Here is a 17,909-nt window from a genome sequence, read left to right as displayed (position 1 = left end):
AAAGAGTGTATAGCATCCAAGCGGTGCAAGATGTTTGCCTCTCCAGAAATTGTGATGAATTTGGGACAAGGGGCAGACTGTTAAAAAAAAATATTGAGGGGAGGGGGAAGAAGGGCAGTCAGAGTGAGGACGCTTGCGTTCCGTTTGACATATTTGAGCTGGGAGCCAGTCTGAAGTACAGATCATTATAAACAAAGTAAGAAAAGGTGAACAAAACAGCTGACTAAGAGAAGAATCAGTTGAATTGGTTTTGTTTGCTTCACATGCTTATTTATTGCATTTAGGTTTCCACAGGTGAAGACTTCAAAATATAATAGGTGAAAAAGTAGCTTTGTTTCTTCATCTGTTTCATATTTTATGTCTGGAATAATTATTTGTACTTCACTTGTTCACTGCAATGAATATGTGTTAACTAATTTCAAAACATAGATGCACTTTATCACTTCAGGAAGTATTGTGCTGTGTAGTAGTAGATCTCTGTACCCCATAAACTTATCTTTCATTGATATTGGTGCATTCATATTGATGCATTTTCCATCAATGTATGGTGTGTCACTTACTTTGCTCATGAACATTTTACTTAAAATGCGTAAAGGAAAAAAAATGCATGTGGGAAAATAGTTCTGCCATTCAGCTGGACTCTGACTTTCCCAGAATTTGGAGAACCTAAGCCATTTTCCCAAGTTATTCAGTAGGAGCTAGGTTACTTTTATTTCACACTACTTCAGTAACTGAGAATTGCAGTTGAGCAAGGTCTTCGTGCATAAAAGTCCACAGAATGTGGCAGAGTACTCAGTGTTTGAAGTGAAGGCACTGATATGCAATCAAGTAATTATGCACTGGCTGACCCAGAGTGAGTGACTTAGCACTCACTTTTGATTTTTGTGTGACTTGAATAAAAATATGTTACCTTAAGTTTAATGACAGAATTAAGCTATTTGTGGGAGACTGTGATTATGTATTTTTAAACTAGGGAGGCCTCCTGCGACTGCCTATTGCGATCTGGTAGGACCAAAGATCCACTGCCTCACCAGCCTGACCTCACTCAGGTCAGCACAGGTACAAGCACGTTACAGTGCCTTCATCTAGGCACTGTGGCTTTTTTCAGCAAGCTCCTCAAGTGTACTCTTGTGTGTTTTATGCCAGTGATGATTTTCAAGTTTGTAAGCACTGCAAGTTTTGATAAGGATTTTAGATAAAAAAATGTATTCTAATGAAATATTATCTTTTCTATGTACTAATTGAATAAGACAAATAATATTCAGAATTGAGGAAAGAACTTACTGTAGAATTTTGCCTCATATTAGTACATTTGTTTCATTAGACTTTGACCCCCATACCTTTAATAACAGAGACAAATCAATTCCTTTCCTTTTTCCCTAGCATATAAATGGCATAATGTGTTGACTTATTTCCCCCTAGCATATTGCCATAAGTTCAGGAGAGGTTAGTTTGGATTCCTTCTAATGAAAGACAATGAAAAATATTATATGCCATACAGTAATATTAAAATCAAATATAGATGTAATGGGATTAAATAACCACCAGGACTGCATTTATAGTAAGGAAGTGTTACAGTTTTCTGTTATATTCAGTTTTAGCTGTTGCTTCCTGAGCCAGGTAGTGTGACAGTACCCTTTCCTGGGTCACATCTGTGCTGAAATACAAAATGAGAAATTCATCTGACATTACTATCCTATTTCAATGAGATGAAAGCGAGGGACCCTGGTGTAGCAAAATTTGAACATTTTGAAAGCAGCCTGATTGACCTAAGATGTGCAGAGTTAAACAGGCTTCTGCATGAAACCTCTGGGCATAGGTGTCTTCATACAAATTACACAAGGGACCACATGGGTGGGGACAGGAGGCCCGTCTGCTCAATGTTTTGCTTTGCTGTATTCCATCTTTATCCCTACTAACATTATTTCTCCAGTGGCTTGCAGGTTTTTCTTTACTTTTGTGTAATGTCTGAACCTTTTACTTTGAGAACACCTCACTGAAGGATCATGTTAAATAACAATCAAAAAATAACTCATCAATCTGTGTAGATGTGGCAGGCACTGTAACACTATGTTAACATGTTACAGGTACAAGTTGAAGAAGAAAATGCTGAAAAGCTGACAGCATGTTAAAGATGATTTGTTTATACAAGTGCTAAAGTTATGTTTGATATGTTAATGCAACCTCATTTTCTAGTAAAGGCCAAACACTATTAAGTGGTTATTTGCATTGATTTTTCTATCTTCTGAAATACTTGATTCAAGGTAAACCATCTTTACTCCTTTTGTATAACTGGAGCTGAGGCTGTCTTTTAACAAGTCACTTTCTGGGTGGGCCTCATGGATTTTACTCAGTGATATTCTCCTGGTCCATTTCTTGACCTCTCTATCAATGTCCCTTTTAGCAGATGCTCCTTTTTCAGTTTGTCGGGATTTTCCCTTTGGTGTTCCAACACTCCCACCTGGGGAGTCACTGAAAGGGGTCAGCACCCACTGCAGCTTGAACCAGTGCCTCTCACAAATATCCTCATTCTGCTGAGTCCTGTTACCTGATGCTCATTAAAAAAGACTCAACAGTAGCCTAATCATTTACATTTTAAGATGGGAGGGAAGGACATGTTTACTTGCTGTCTATCCTTGCTTTCCTGGCTGAATCTCTTCTTATCCTTTTGGTATGTCACCTGCTTTGCTTTTCATTTTGTGTCTTAGCTGCTTGTGATGTATCCTATGCTGAGTACAGAGGTATTTGTTTCAAGAGACTGCATGCATTTAGAAGAGTTGCATGGTGGAAATACAGTTAAAGAGAAGATTGAGGCCCTGTTGCAGGGAATGGATGATGTTGTACTGACAACTGTCAGCTGGGCAGTGATGGTTGCTCAAGGAACACTTGGAGTAGGTTTAATGAGGTTCACTGTCTGTCAAGTACGTTATCACCTGATTCAGGCTAGCTAAGGAGACTTTTGGGGGGAAATACTTTCAGAGAGGAGAACAGATCTGTGGGTTTGAAAGAAGAGAGGAAATTTTTGTCAGGATTGATTTTGGGGATGGGTTTTTTGTACCTTCAATTGTCTAAATTGCCTCTCCAGCTACAGAACTGTGAATGCACACAGTAGACCACATAGTAAAGTTAATTCTTAGTAAGTAAGTTGTTTGTGTGATACCTTTATAAAATTATGCTCCCATTTCTGAGGCTTTAATATCCTTTACTCGGCAAGGTCATCAGTGTTCTGATCGAGACATTTTCTCACTGAGATGTGTCCACACTGTTCCTGTATTCCTTGATGTGCTCAAAGTATCTGAGATAGGAAACTAGTTTTCTCAATTGACAGTCAGTATTTCATAACGTGTTGAACTCATGGGAATTTGTATTTAGGGGCACAATTAAACCTCAGATCCAATGTTTAGGTAACCTGTGTTGCACAGAATATATTGTCTGTTTGAAGTTTTCCCAAGTGTGAGTTATTGCAAGTTTGAGATAACAGAGTTTAGACATAGTATCTCAAATTAAACACTTCCTTTAGCTTTCAGCTTTCTTAAAAGGATACATCCAACATTTCCTTTTTGTCAGTACCAAGTTGGATGATGTCTTCTCTTCACTGTGCTCCAAAAAGTATTTTTATATATGTTTTTAGAAGGAAATTCAGTTTCTTACTTGCAGCTGTTGGCATTTTAGAGGCCTGGAGTGAACCAATAAAAACACATGTTCTTTTAAAGAACTTCTATTTTTACTGGACCTTACTAACAACTAGTGACACAGAATTCAAAAAATGTTGGCTCAAATGAATAGAAGGGCTGCATTGTTTTAAATTCTATTTTTAAAACTTTACAGCAAGGTTACACTAAAATTTCACATGCTTCTGCTCTTATGAAAAGGAGTGCTTGCCTTTAGAATGCTGATTTATTATTTTCAAAGTAGCTCAGATATCAAAGCTGTAAAGTATAACATTTTATTGAGACATATACAGTGTTGCTAAGACTATTATTATAATGCTTTCACAAAGAGGGTAATTGAAGATTTTACTTCCTAAACATCCAAGAATAATCAGAATATCTTCTATTAATGCATTGTTTCCAACAAAATAAAACAATTTGATGCAAAGGTCAAACTAGATCACCATTTCTTTCAATGATGTACCAAATGGAATTCAAGCAGTATACTAGCTGAAAATGACTCGGGTTTTTTTTTCAGATATCAACACTCTCAGTAGAAATGAAATGTAAGAGAAATTACAAAATGTTCCCAAGTTTGATGTAAATGTAATCATATCAAGGTTGACTTGATAGGGAGGTTTATCAATTTAAGTTACCTGTGTTGCATCTTTACTGTACTTGTTCTGTGTTCTGCAAAATCCTTGAGTCCCACTGCTGCTGTTTATTTCACTCCTGTCTTCACAGGAGTGGAGTGGAGAGCAGAATTAAGATTGCACCCATGCTCTCAGTGGTACAATCTGCTCTGTACACCAAGATCTTTTCTCATGTATTCATGTTGTTAGGTTTTGCTTTTAGCATATTTTCACATGCCTTTTGGAATCAAGACAATAACATGATTATAAATTCAGGTTTTAAAGGTAATTTGAGATTTTAGTCTTTTAAATAATATTTACTCTACATAAACTTGTGTTGCTGTCAAATTGTGGATTCCAAAACACTGTTTTGAAGAAGAATGTTGGCAAAGCAGAAAAGTGAGTGTCCTGGTGATCATACATGATGTAATGTATAGTGCCTGCAGTGGTTGATTGATTTTTTTTTAATGGTGTTTAGATCACATAAGCCAAGGAAAAAAATGTTGCTAACAAAAAAACCCCATAATCTGTGTTTAGTTCTTCAATAGTTTTAGCAGCACCTTCATGTCTGCAAGCACATAGTTTTCATGCTGGACATGGAAAATGAGTTACATCTGGGATTCTGTGATTTGTGATTTTGTGTGTGTGTGTGTGTGTGTGTGTGTATGTGTGATAACACAGATGTTAAATATCTTGAGTATGTGAAAATACTTACAATCAAATGTATCTTAATATTTTTTCTATATTACCCGATCTGTGGGAAAATGTATTTTTTCTTGAAATAAAAATGAAATTTAAGAACATTAAGTGCATTGAGTACATTAAGAAAGTTTACAACAAACATTGAGAGAATGTACTAGGCCAGAAAAATTCACTGCCTTTAAAATAGGCAATCCTATTAGAAATAAGCTGAGATTTCTAGCAGAAGTAATGAAATATAACAAGTATGTTAATGGAATTTTTAATAGTACTTTTCGGCTCCTACAAATGTTTAAAATTTATTTAAATAGAGGATTGGATCATTCTGGTTTATATACTATACTGGATACCTGATGAGCAGTAAATTTTTAGGTCTTATTTTGTGTTTACAAATTGTATGTGGTGGCATGTCTTTAAATTTCTGTCTCAAGATCCTGTAGCATTCGTTGTTTTACTTAGACCTGATTTGTAATTTTTTCACTTCTGAAGCTTTCTGTTTCATGGTTTTTCTTTTTTTAGAGTTTACACAAGCCAGGCTTCATTGTCCCATATACTGAATTGCTCAGGAATAGGGTGCATATATATGATGGGAAGCTCAGTTCTATGTTGTCCACAGTCACCAAGACACCATGAGAGACTGACATTTCCAGGTCTTTTGAGATGGCAATGCTTACATGCATTATAGCACAATTCTTACTCTTATTTGCTAGTGTTTTCAGAAAGTATGTGTTAAAATATTTTTTATCAATTGTTTTTCATTCCGACAGTCTGCTAGCTGTGGGCTTTGGTGATCATATTCAAACTACTGGCTTGTAATACTTTTTTGTAAAATGCTTTTCCCTAATTCTATCAGTTATTCCCATATATCTTCTTGGTACTTTGTCTACTTTGTTTTCTTTTTGGGTTTGGTTTTTTTTTTTTTTTTTTTTTTTAGAACAGGGTTTTTTTGTAAGGCAAAGAACTGTTTGCGGACAACTAATTGCTCTTTCAAACCAAGGAACTGAGGAAGACCTATTTATAGTTAACGTAAAAAAGAGCAAAATATAATTTGGTTTTAACTTGCAGATTTTTAATCATTAAAATAAATGCTCAGCAGACAGCAGTAAGTCTACATGTATAGGCACACAGTAGCAAGTGCTAATTTTCTCATTTTTTGTCATTAAGTTAAATATTTAAAGAAAACAATCTTGGAGAATTAGCGTAACCTCTTAGTATGAAAAAATACAAATCTAAAAATTTCATCTGTATTTTCTAATAAAAGGCTGGATCCTTGATTTGGGAGGAGCGTCTTTCATTTGCTTGCATTTCAAAAGGGATCAGTTCTTTCCTTTACATCTACTTAATACATAAAAGCCAAAATCTAGCCATATATTGGCATAACTAGGAGCAGAAATTCAACCCAACATTCTGATAAATATCTTATCTGATACATAGCATTTTTGGCATACTTTTGGACCCAGAAGAAACTGAATAATGATGCACATTTTAAAAATGTATCTTTAGTACTGTCTGGGATTGTAACTTGCTTTTCTCTGATGCTTTCACTACTGCAGAAATGGTGATGGGGTTATTTATGGTAAGTCTTTTGGCTTGTTGAAAAAAAATATGCCCACACTCCTCTGCTTAATGGGATTCTTTCCTCGTTGCAGTGCAAACGGCTGGAGCAGGAGCTTCATCATCTGAAAGAGCAGAACCAGACTTCAGCAAACAACACGAGACATATGACTGCTGAAAACAATCAAGAACGTGCTCTGAAGGTAAATCTCCATTTCTTCTTGCAGGCAAATTAAGGTTGTAAGCCCCTGGTGCCAGCTTTCTGGGCTGCATATATCAGTTGTGTACATTTCGGCAGAAGTGAGCTATGGTGTTTGCCAACAACTGCTTCTTTAAACACAGATACAGCACCCTTCTGTTATGGTTTTATTTTATTTTGAGTTTGAAAGCAACAAGAAAAACATAACATATCCTCCAAATTATTGGGCTAGTAATTAACACTAAATTCTTGAGATCTGTCCTTGCAATATTACGTTGTATAAGGTGAAGAAAACTGCAATTATTTGCCTCGTGGTACCTTTGCAAAACTAATATTTTAAAGCATGGCTGTTTGATCTGCTCCCAGCAGTGTGTGCTATATTAATAACATTGTTGACCGATACTACTAGTGACCACATAGTTGATACTACTATTTGCAAAAGGGTAGCTACTTGGAATTGGGAAGAGGAATAATAAGTCTTGTCAATAAGAATAAAAATGAGCAGAGAGGCGGGAGAGGGTCAGAGAAAGGACAGGGTAAAGTGACAGGTTATTGCTGCTTTGAGAAAGGGAAATTGTAATGTCAGTGGAATTGACAGCTACCTAGCCTGCAATCTCACTGCTAGCCAGGTTAACAGACTATGCCAGGTAAGATGTGCAAGCATTGTGCACACCTCTTCAGCCACTTCATTCTTAAAAATCTCTTTTATCAGTAGTGGAGATACAATACAAATACAGAAGTTATTCTGTTTATACTGTGTTGTCATTTTAAAACTGTTTTATTTAGACAGTAAGATCCAAAGTTATCTCACTTACAGATAGATTTTCCTCTGCCTCCTTTTTTCTATTTTTTTTTAAATTTATTTGGGAAACATCATTATACATACAACAACATGACCGAAGCAAAGTATAAGAATAGGTTAAATGCTTGTGTAGTTTGACATTTCACACTAAGAAAAACAATAAATATAATAATAAAAAATTGAGAAAGGCTGTGTGCCACACAAATGCTATATATTCCATGGGTTTATAATTGCCATCAAAATCTACAGTGAATATTGCAAAATCAGATGTGCAATCAGATGACTAGAAATGGAGATCATAAACATTCAGGGGCTGTTTGTGACTGCAATAACAGCATTCTTTTAAATCTGGTGTCACTAAAAGTGCTTGCCAAGCATGCTACTTATTGAACATAGTATTGTTTTTCATTAATTGCATGCTGACTTGTTTTTTCTGTGTCATCAAAAATATTGTGCAGAGAGCCTTTCTTCTAGAAAAAAAGTTTTATTTAAGCTACGCTTTTTGCATTTAATATTGTCTGACATAACACTTACAGAATAATTATATTTTCAGAGCAAGAAGTGATTTGATAGTTCAGAGCGTTACTAGGATTTCATTCTAAGCCTGATATTGCTCTCCCAGCACCTAATCTTTAAAGAATTTCATTTCTGACTGTCACAGGAATTTTTTTATTTTTCAAAGTTAAAGGTTAATTGATCATAGTCTCTTAGAGATGAGAGTCTGAGGAGGGAAAAAAACCACTTTTCAATTTTTTTAAAGTTGAACTTTTTTAATATTGTAGCTTCGTAGAGTTAGTCTCAGTTCAAATTACTGTTGCCTACAGTGACGACAGGTCCTTTGGAATATTTTTTAAAGGCCAGGTTGGATTCTTGACCTCAAAAACTTTAAAATGCCCCAATGAAATATTGCCAATGGTAGTTAGCTTTGATATACAGCACATGAGCATGCATCCTGACCTCATGTAAATGAAAAGCTTATCACCCACTTATAGTGTAACCACAGCCTGGAAAACTGATGTCCAGCAAGGAGGGAAGTCAGGTCAGTGACTTGCTTAGGAGTGGGTTTGGTCAGGCTCTGGGACTGGCTGCAAATGGCTAGGGTGCTCCTGCTGCTGTCAGCAGCACAGCTCCCACAGAAAGAAATGGCCAGCCAGAGCCCTGTGGCATGTCACTGCCCCTGAGAAACCCTCATGTTCTTGGCTGTCACCTCCTGCCTCTTGTATGCACTCAGTAGCTCTTGCAAGGCTGCACACAGAGTGCAGGTACAGACCCAAGCATCCCATCCTGTCCCCTCTCCACTTCAGAGCACCTTCTGGGCATTTGTCCATTTTTAGTGGAATGGGACACGTCATCTGTCTCTGTGGTACAGGATAAATATCAGCTCAGCTTTTATTGTCACCACAATCCAAGGAATTACTTTTATTTTAACCACCTCCACATGAAAACTGTGCTATGTATTATTAACCTGTCCGGCAGAAGGAATCCAGGTATTTCTTCTGAGTCTGTCCAGGAAAGTTTGTATCAAGGAAGTTTTTTTTAAAAAGCTGTAATTTTCCTTATTCTCTTACACTTAATTAACATTGAGGCAATCTGTTGATTCAGTTTGGCAAAAGATGTATCCTCTGGATGAGGAGTTTGATCTGCTTTGGATTTTCTTAAGGGAGTAATAGAAGTGTAAACATTAATTGTGGTGCAGGCATATTTGCAATCTTAACTGCATAAAAATAAAGTAATCAGGATCAGCTAGATTAGGAATGGTGGGAAAGTTTGTGATAAAAGATGAGATCATTATCTCTATGGGACCCTGAAATACACTTAAGAACAAAACGCAATGGCTTTCTTTTTTTTTTCTTTTTTTTTTTTGGTTTGTTTTTTTGTTGTTGTTGTTTTTTTGTTTGGTTTTTTTTTGTTTGTTTTTACTTTTTAAAATCATCTCACAGTAGTGAGTTGCTTGGAAGGAGAACAATGTAAGAGCAATCCACAAGCAACCAATTTCAGTCCACTGATGTTAGGGTCTATTAGGTAAAATAATCTGCAAGCTTTCAGATTTATTTTTCAGTATATCAACTCACAGGGCTGTGCCACCCTTGTTTGAGACAGTAGCCATCCATAGTCAGGAGTGAGGCAAAGAGGCAGGGAGACACATTATAACTGTGGGAGGTGTGTGGCAGCAGTAATTTGGCTAGGTTTGGGATCTGGAAATCACAAGGATGATGAAATCACTCTTTTGCGGATTTTTGTTTTTTACACATTTAGATTCCATGTCACATCTGAGGATAATATGACAAATAAAACATATGACACAGAAGGCATGCAGTGCACATTGTAACATGCTATTTCATCTTGCTGTGCCATATAACATCTGCACATCTTGGTGAGATAGCTCTTCTTAACTAACCTCTGTGTACATGTTAGTAGTATGTGATTTAGAATTTCCATATTTAATGTATTTATTGCATAGAAAATTCCTTATAGTATTGTGGGCCATTCAGCCCCACATATCAAACTGGCACCTCTACTTTTTATAATATTCTTATTGGTCATAGGGGATTGTATTAATTGACTGAAAAGACCAGTTTCAAATCTTCCCTTCAGGCAATGCCCACAGCTGCACAGAGGTCATGCAGAGAAGCATGCAGGCCCCTATTTCCATAGTTAAAGTAAAATAATCCTCTTCTTTGTGAAACCATTTTTTAAAATCTCTTATTATATTTCACATTGAATTATAGCTAAATCTTTTTGGGATAATTGCTTCCTAAGGGTCTATACATTTGCGCTCTTAGTACATTTTCATAAAATAAGATCTGAGAGTGCTTTGCAGTTCTAATGTGTCAAGGTCTATATGTGAGATTATTCATTTTTGCTTGGACTTCATAATTAACATTTGGTCTCTACTGATTCTGATAAATGTATTCCCATAATACACAGAAACAAGTGATTCCATTAAACATTGAAAAGTGGAAGAATTGCTGCTTCTTCATTATTTTTCAAATATTCGTTCATTTTACTATTGTTAGCTTTGTAGTGTGTAATTTTCAAATTCAGAGTTTTCACTAAACATTTTTTTCTAAAGAAAAATAAAAATTTTGCCAGTGTACATGTCTTCTTTACTGAGTTGAAGGAGAATAGGAAATCATTCTTGTGAAACCAATAATTTAATGTGAAATTTCATGAAAAATGTTTAACTGAATTTGACTAAAATAGAGAGAGGAAACTTTATTTTTTTCCACAGGCCTTCTCTATTTTGTCGTTTCTAATTAGGTACTATATTCTTCTCAAAACAGCTATTAATCTACTTTAAAGATTAGAAAGACATACTAGTTTTATCTCTTCAAGGCAAACTTTTGAAAAGAAGAGGATTATTTTATGGTGATATACAAATCACGTGACCTTTACTGACTAAATGAGGTTGCTCCATTATGATGTCATTAGAACTTGTGAGGGTTATTAATCTCCTTCAAGCCAGTTGAGATGTTACATCTTTTGTTATGATTGGCTTTTTTTTTTGTAATGTCTGCCTTTCTTTTTAGCTGTGATTTTTTGTAGAATTTATCCTACATGCTTTCATAGTTTTATTAAGAATATAAAAGAGTTAGAGCCAAAAAAGTGACCTGAAAGAGCCATCAGAAGTTTGTCTACAATAGTATTGTAAAGCAACTGTGCCTGATATCATGTACTTTCTGCTGACATGTATGAATCAGGTCAAGAGCAGGAAATCTCAATTATAGAGATTTGGCATAGCAGTTTGGTAGTTGTTCCAGTGATGATGACTGTGAAGAAGCCACTTTAGAATACTGAATTTAAGTATTCCTTGATGCCTTTCATAAATTGAATTAAGTTCTTTTTGATTCCCAGAATTTCCCAGATTCTTAGAGTAGAAACCATTTTTCCATACCTATTTGACAACATCTACCACAGAAACAAGTTGAGCTGACTGGTCAACCTGTCATCCATGGAAGGCATCGTCACAAGAGATTCTGATGTTATAAGAGCTTAAAAAATTTTCAAAAGCCTTAACATGAAATATAAAATGTTTGCTACTGTTGAAAAGCACATGCTATTCGTGCTATTGAGGCATACAATATGGAAAAAAAGTCCTTTCAGGTGATGTGGCCTTTATTTGCAAAAACTAATTCTAACTGGTTTTAGGTTTGGTGCTTCAGAGCTGAAGTTTCATAAGTTTAATAAGTTTAGAGCTGGTTTATGGCTATAGAGCCTCTGATTTCAACAGAGACACATGCTTTTGAAACATAATCCAGGGAAACTTGTCTGAATCAGTGATGGCAAATCAAGAGATTTCAATCTCTTGTATTCAAATTCCAGTACACCATACAATTTTTACATTTTAATAGTTATTAATTTCTTCCTTTCATAATAGTTTTACATGGGGCAGCAGAGATGACATTAATTCATCGGACCACTGGAATGTGAGTTTGGGATGTGTCAAGGCTCAGCCACATGCAGAGCCCCCCTCTGCCACCTTCAGCTCTTGTGGCTGTCATGCTGTAGTTACTGCAGTGCTGTGGGACTGATGGGGAACAGCTGCTGGTTTGCCTCTATGTTGTAGCTAGCAGATGAATGGCAGTCTTGTCCACTGGTGAGATGAGTGTTACACCTTTCTTCAGCTCCTAGCTACAAAGTAACTAGACACTGCAAAGAGTTTAAAACTTGCTATTGATCCAGCTGTCAGTATGGTGTTATTGTTTGGTACAGGTTGATTTTTATTTAGAGTGGTTGGTTTTCAGGTTTTTTTCAATTAATCACCACAGCAATATTCATATGTTGGGCAATCCACCCTTTTCTCAGACATTTTGTTATGAATTCCGCTGACCAATGTTCATTGTTCCTTCTGTATCTAACAAAATAGCAATGTGTGAAAGCTCAGCTCAAGAGCTCACTCTGTGGAGTTAACCCAAAAGCAACCATGCTTTTCATCCTGATATAATGTGCTGCTATCTCGAAAAAAAGACTGCTGTCACATTTGCAAATGATTTTATAGGTGTGTTTGAAGATAGAATGCCAGCTTCATATTGGAAATGGAAGGGGTGAAGTAGATAGCAGATCCGTCTCTCAGTGAGAGGAGATACACTGTGCGCTTGGATTTACCTATGGTCTGTATATGTTTTTCTAAAATTAAAGGAACATTTCAGGACCAATGGGAATAGTTACCAGGCTATAGGAGGTTATCTCCAGCAAATAATATGTTGTTACAGCTAATCCTGAAAGGTTCTTCATGCTATTCTTCCAATAACTTCCATGGGGATAAAATACTACAGGATTTGTCAAAGTAAGCAGCAATTTCTAACTTTGTGCAAGAGCTGTTTCAGTACTTTGGTTTCTTCTTCTAAGAATGATTTCTCTTACTCAGCTTTCAGAAGAGTTGTTCAGGTTGTAGAAAGCCATAATGAATTCTTTTCTGTCATCAGTACCTACCCTAACACAGGATGTGCCCTCATTTAAATGCCTGGGCAATGTGAGAGAAAAATTTTCTACCCTGTCAATGAAACTTGTTATAAAGCACATGAGATCACTACTAATTTTTAGAGTGGATGTTTGATGACATTTTCATTATTAAATTGCTTTTACTTGCATAGTGGAGATGAAAATAAAAGACTAGTAGAACTTGGAGCATGCTGCTGACAACCTGGACATGAATAAGAATGCACAAACGTTTTTCTTCCGTTGCTGCTTCCTAGACTCTTTATCAGACAGGGTAGACACAGTCGCAATCTTAATTGCACTGAACAGAGGCTTTGCTTTTGCTGCACCCAGAAACACTTAATCACAAGTTCTTAAAGTATGTCACTGAGGTTAGACACAAGTCTGTTCAGCTCTTATCCATGCTGGAAGAATGATTAGTCACTTTATGACTTGTTATTAAATAACACCATACACCTCAGAGGATATAAGTGTGAGCTGTTGCATTGTACCATAAACGAATGCTGAAGTGAGGCCACAGAAACTCCTGCAGAAGTCATTCTGTCCATGTTTCACTTCCATAATAATTTTCTGTGTTCATTTATCTTTTAGTTACAATGTCTCCAAATGCTGTTGCTACAGACTCTGACAGTTAGCCCACCAAGTTAACTGTATTTCTAGAGAGGGAGAATATAACTCATATAATCCTGCAGTGACCAACATTCCTCCTCAAGCCCAGTGGAAAAAATGTGAGCACTTGTTGACTGGTCTTTAAAGTAGTCATTTGAAGTTTCCTTGGACCCAGTTGTTCTTTGGAGCCAAATTTCATCATTTGCAGCTGGAGACCCTCAAGGGATGCCTCAAAGGGTTTCTCCTTCATCTGCTGTCATATATTTTAGGAGTGTAACAGTTTGCTTATGTGTATCCCTTATAGGCAGGAAGTAATTTATTTAGTGTATGTATTTGACCATGAATCAGAAATCTGATCTACTAGTATCACAATCCATGACCAGCTTTATTAATTGGATTTTTAGCCATCAAGACTAGCTAGCAGGCTTTATTTAGTTATGTAGGTTTTGACAGAAAGTTGTTCACAAATGCAGTAACATTGTTAGTCTCCTCCCATCTGGTAGCTAATTTTTTAGCTCTGATAGATGTTTGTATTCATTGACCAAAAATATCTTGTGTAGGAAGCTTAAAGTAAGAATAATTATTTAAATGTGCCATAAGCAAATAGTAAAATATTTTTCCCTGATGGAAAACATGAGAATAAAATTATGAGACGTTTGCCCTTCACTGGGAGGGAAGTTGCTCAGAAACACAGTCTTTCAGAGTTCGATAAATCTGCTTTATATGTCTGCCTGGGAGTTGAAAAGAAATTGTTTGGTAACATTGGTACTTGCATGATTTTCAGCTTCTGATGACATTAAGTGGTTGTGTGGATAGATGGCAGGGATATTTGTACAGCTCTTGGTTCACTAAATCATTGCTGCGGGCCAGAATTTTGAAAGTATTCAAACCTTGGGTTGTTTTCAAATAGAAAGACACAAATAGAGATACCCAAGTTCATGTCTTCACTTCCTTGGTTGCACTAGCCATGCCACCCACCTTCCTGTGCCTTTGAGGCTGTCCTTTCACTGACTGCACATCTGGCATGTCAGCCCTGTGTGTACAGTTCTCTGCACAGCAGCTACTCAGGATTTCTTGGACTCTGTTCAAATAAAAGAAGACCAAACACTGGTGTTTCTTACGTACTGTGATCTCAAGTCTTTAAGAGTCATTTCAAAGCAAATACATGCATAGGAGTGAACAATAGTTGTCCATCCTGGGAAGAGTTGAATCTGTATAATTAATAATGCTTCTCTAGAGAACTGTACCTCTTTAGCATGCTTCATATTGCTGTAAACAGCTGCCCAAGAATGGCACTGAATGTATCTTGGTAGAATGAACAGGCAATGTCTTGGCTCAGTTTGTTCATCTTGCCTGAGGAGTGTAAGTCTTTCTTCTCTCCTGTTAATAGATGCTGAACATCTTTTAACCACAGCAGGTATGTTTACTGAACTTTGATTCAGTTCTAACCATTAAGGAATTCATTACTCATCCACACTTGGTGTTTGATGCCAGCTTTTGTGTGTTCCACTAACAATTCCATGCAGATCTGTTGCTTTTTATTTGACAGCTTTCAAACCTCTCTTGGCACCAGATTATTCCTGACAATCTCAAACATCAGCTGTTTGTATATACCACATACAGCCCTCTTTCTCATTGGTGATGATGTAGTCATTCAAACCTTCTGGCCGAGTCTTCTGTTTTTTGGCTTCCATTTCATAGGGGGAAGTTGTCTTCCCATAAGGTCAGTCAGTGGTACTACTTCTGATTACCAGAAGTATTATTTCTGATTAATACAGCAGGTTCTTGGAATACATATTGTGGTTTCAGGTGATCAAATCCGGAGTATCATTCTCGCAGTTATTTAGGCTGCTTTCCCTTCATCATTTGTGGTATGCAAGATATCGTCCCTTTCATGGTAGTAGGTTTCTATGACCATGTCAACAAGAACCTCTCATCCATGTTTTTTTATTAACCATTCTGTAATTGCGCATATTAGTTTAGCATTTTAGAAATACTTAACGTTTTCACCCACCTGTTTTTCCTTATAGCACAACAGATCCCATTTTGTATGATTGATACATTTGACTTTCTAGTAGCTTTTTCCTTACTGAGTTACACTGCCACATGGTCTGCCACATTTCAATGTTCTGCAGGGTTTTGTCTAAACTCTGTTAAAGGACCTCAAAACTGGAACAGTTTATGGGCCTGGGTTAGATCTTAGGTACATATATTCCAGAAATATGTATTCTGAAATAGAGATGTTCTGAAGTTGGAGAAGATGAAACAAACTATACAGGCATCCTGTAGCCAATTATGAAGCTGTCTGCTACCTGTTCTTTTACTCCTTATCTCCATTGAGGTGACAGCCATGCCTTAAACCTGTGATAAAAGAATGGTGTGTTCTAAAATACACTGAAATTCAGCAGTATCTTGTAATTAGAATCACAGAGTCTGATACATAAGCAAAACATACTGTAGAAACCACAGTCATTTTAGGAAAGCTGCTTATTCAAAACTGTGCAGATGTGGTCCTTAGAGTCATGGTTTAGTGGTGGACTCAGCAGTGCTGAGTTAATTGTTGCACTTGACTACAGATATCTCTTCCAACCTTTACGACTCTGTGATGATTCTCTGATTATGGGGAAAGCTGAGTTCTGACAAAATCAGAAACTCTAACTGTAGTTATAATCTTTGTCACCATCTCCAGTGGTATAATTTGTCACCCCAGTCCTGGGTTCATTTTTCCCTTCCTTCTGCCCAGTAGAATGTCAACAGTAATGCCACTATGTACCTTTCTAAGTTCTGAGGAGGTGTCGTATTGCTGCACTTCAAACAGTTATTAAAAAAATTCTTTTACTTTCCTACTAGTAGGGACCTTCATTTCAGGATTACATGGATCAGGAATTAAGGCCATATGTTCATCTAATTCTGAAGCAATCATGAAGCCTAATGTATCAGACTTACTATAAGAAAACTAGTATTCCTTCCTTAATTTGCCACTTTCAGATACTATAAAACACATTTCCAAATAAATTCAGAGGTTCTGAATCTGAACTTACTTTTTACATAAAAAGGTAACTGCTTTCTGCTATGTTTAAAGGTAGCCTTAGCATCACTTTCTATTAACATTATGCGTAATCTGTGCTGGCGCAGCTTTCAAAATATCTATCAGCATTGTACCATAATAAATTTTTAAAATACCAAAAATATTTAGCCAAGTTAAGTATTTTTCATTATTGAAGTTATTAAATGATATTAAATGTATTAAATTATGCTGGAGATGAGATATCAAATTTCATGAATGAAGAGGAGGAGTATCATGGTTATGTATTATATTTTATTTCATAAATTTTTTTCATTCTCCGTATGAGTTCTGTTCTCCATGCATGCAGAAAGAAGTGTGGTAAATCTTAATTTTCAATATTTTTTTCAGTGTCATACCATACACTCTTCATTTTTTATGCTGCACAGGAAAATGATGCTGTTTTGTTTGAACAGCAACTGTAAACAAAATCTTGAGCCTGGATGCATGATGACATGCGAGTTATTTGTCCTTCAATAAAACATATAAAAGGTAGTAACCTAAGCTCTTGTGCAAAAGACAAGCTACAGGGTCATTAAATACCAAAGGTCTTGCTCTGACCCATCCATGACCTCCTTATCTGAAGCACCTCTCAGAATTGATAGAATCTACTTTAGATCTTGGGTACAGGAAACCAAGGATAGGATAAAGGATCAATATAAACATTTCAGAATTTTTGGTATTTACTAAAAAGGAATATTTGGCCTTTGTACATTTAAGTGTGTCCAGATATCTGTTTAGAATTGGAGGGCCTTTTCCTAGCATTTTGTATACAAGAAATAATATGAAGTGTGCTTCAGAGTAGAAAGGGGGACAGATGCTGAAAGAAAACACTGAAACATTAGGTCTTGGTATGGTTGTAAAGCTGCAGACTGGCCTTGATTCAGAAGCTTCAAGGTCCAACATGTTTGTTGTTATTTCTAGTTTTACTGCAGTCTGGACGTCTCTCCTGTTCCCAGGTGAGCAACTTCAGGTTTTAGAGTGAGGTGAATTCAAAGATGTCTATGTCTGACAAGTGCAGCCTGGTGCTTAGCCATCACTTAGAGTCAGGAATTATTTTGCCTATCATGTTTAATTCCCATCTATTAATTTGGTTTGGTGCAAGGGCACATTTTTGATGTTAGTCCACTTGTGCTCCTAGATCACTGAGAAGCTTTTGAAAGTCCCTTTTGCCCATAAATAAGAGGAAAGTTCTGATTTGACTTCCATGACTGTGGTCACGCAGAGGTGTAATGGAAAAGTGAACTTTGTTGTTCACACA

The 17,909-nt window shown here is 36.5% G+C and overlaps 1 protein-coding gene across 2 annotated transcripts in view; it reads left to right on the top strand.

Annotated features, from left to right (window-relative positions):
• Positions 1 to 17,909, top strand: part of MIPOL1 (mirror-image polydactyly 1) — a 184,528-nt gene that overhangs the window by 80,842 nt on the left and 85,777 nt on the right. For both annotated transcript variants that reach the window (XM_031064477.1, XM_031064474.1), the window contains exon 10: positions 6,631 to 6,738. In XM_031064477.1, the coding sequence (XP_030920337.1) occupies positions 6,631 to 6,738 (108 nt within the window). The remainder of the gene's footprint in view (positions 1 to 6,630; positions 6,739 to 17,909) is intronic.

This window comes from Geospiza fortis, unplaced genomic scaffold (genome assembly GCF_000277835.1).
Source record: "Geospiza fortis unplaced genomic scaffold, GeoFor_1.0 scaffold54, whole genome shotgun sequence".
NCBI lineage: Eukaryota > Metazoa > Chordata > Aves > Passeriformes > Thraupidae > Geospiza > Geospiza fortis.
Note: the sequence above shows the minus strand (reverse complement) of the source record. Positions and strands in the feature narration are given on the sequence as shown.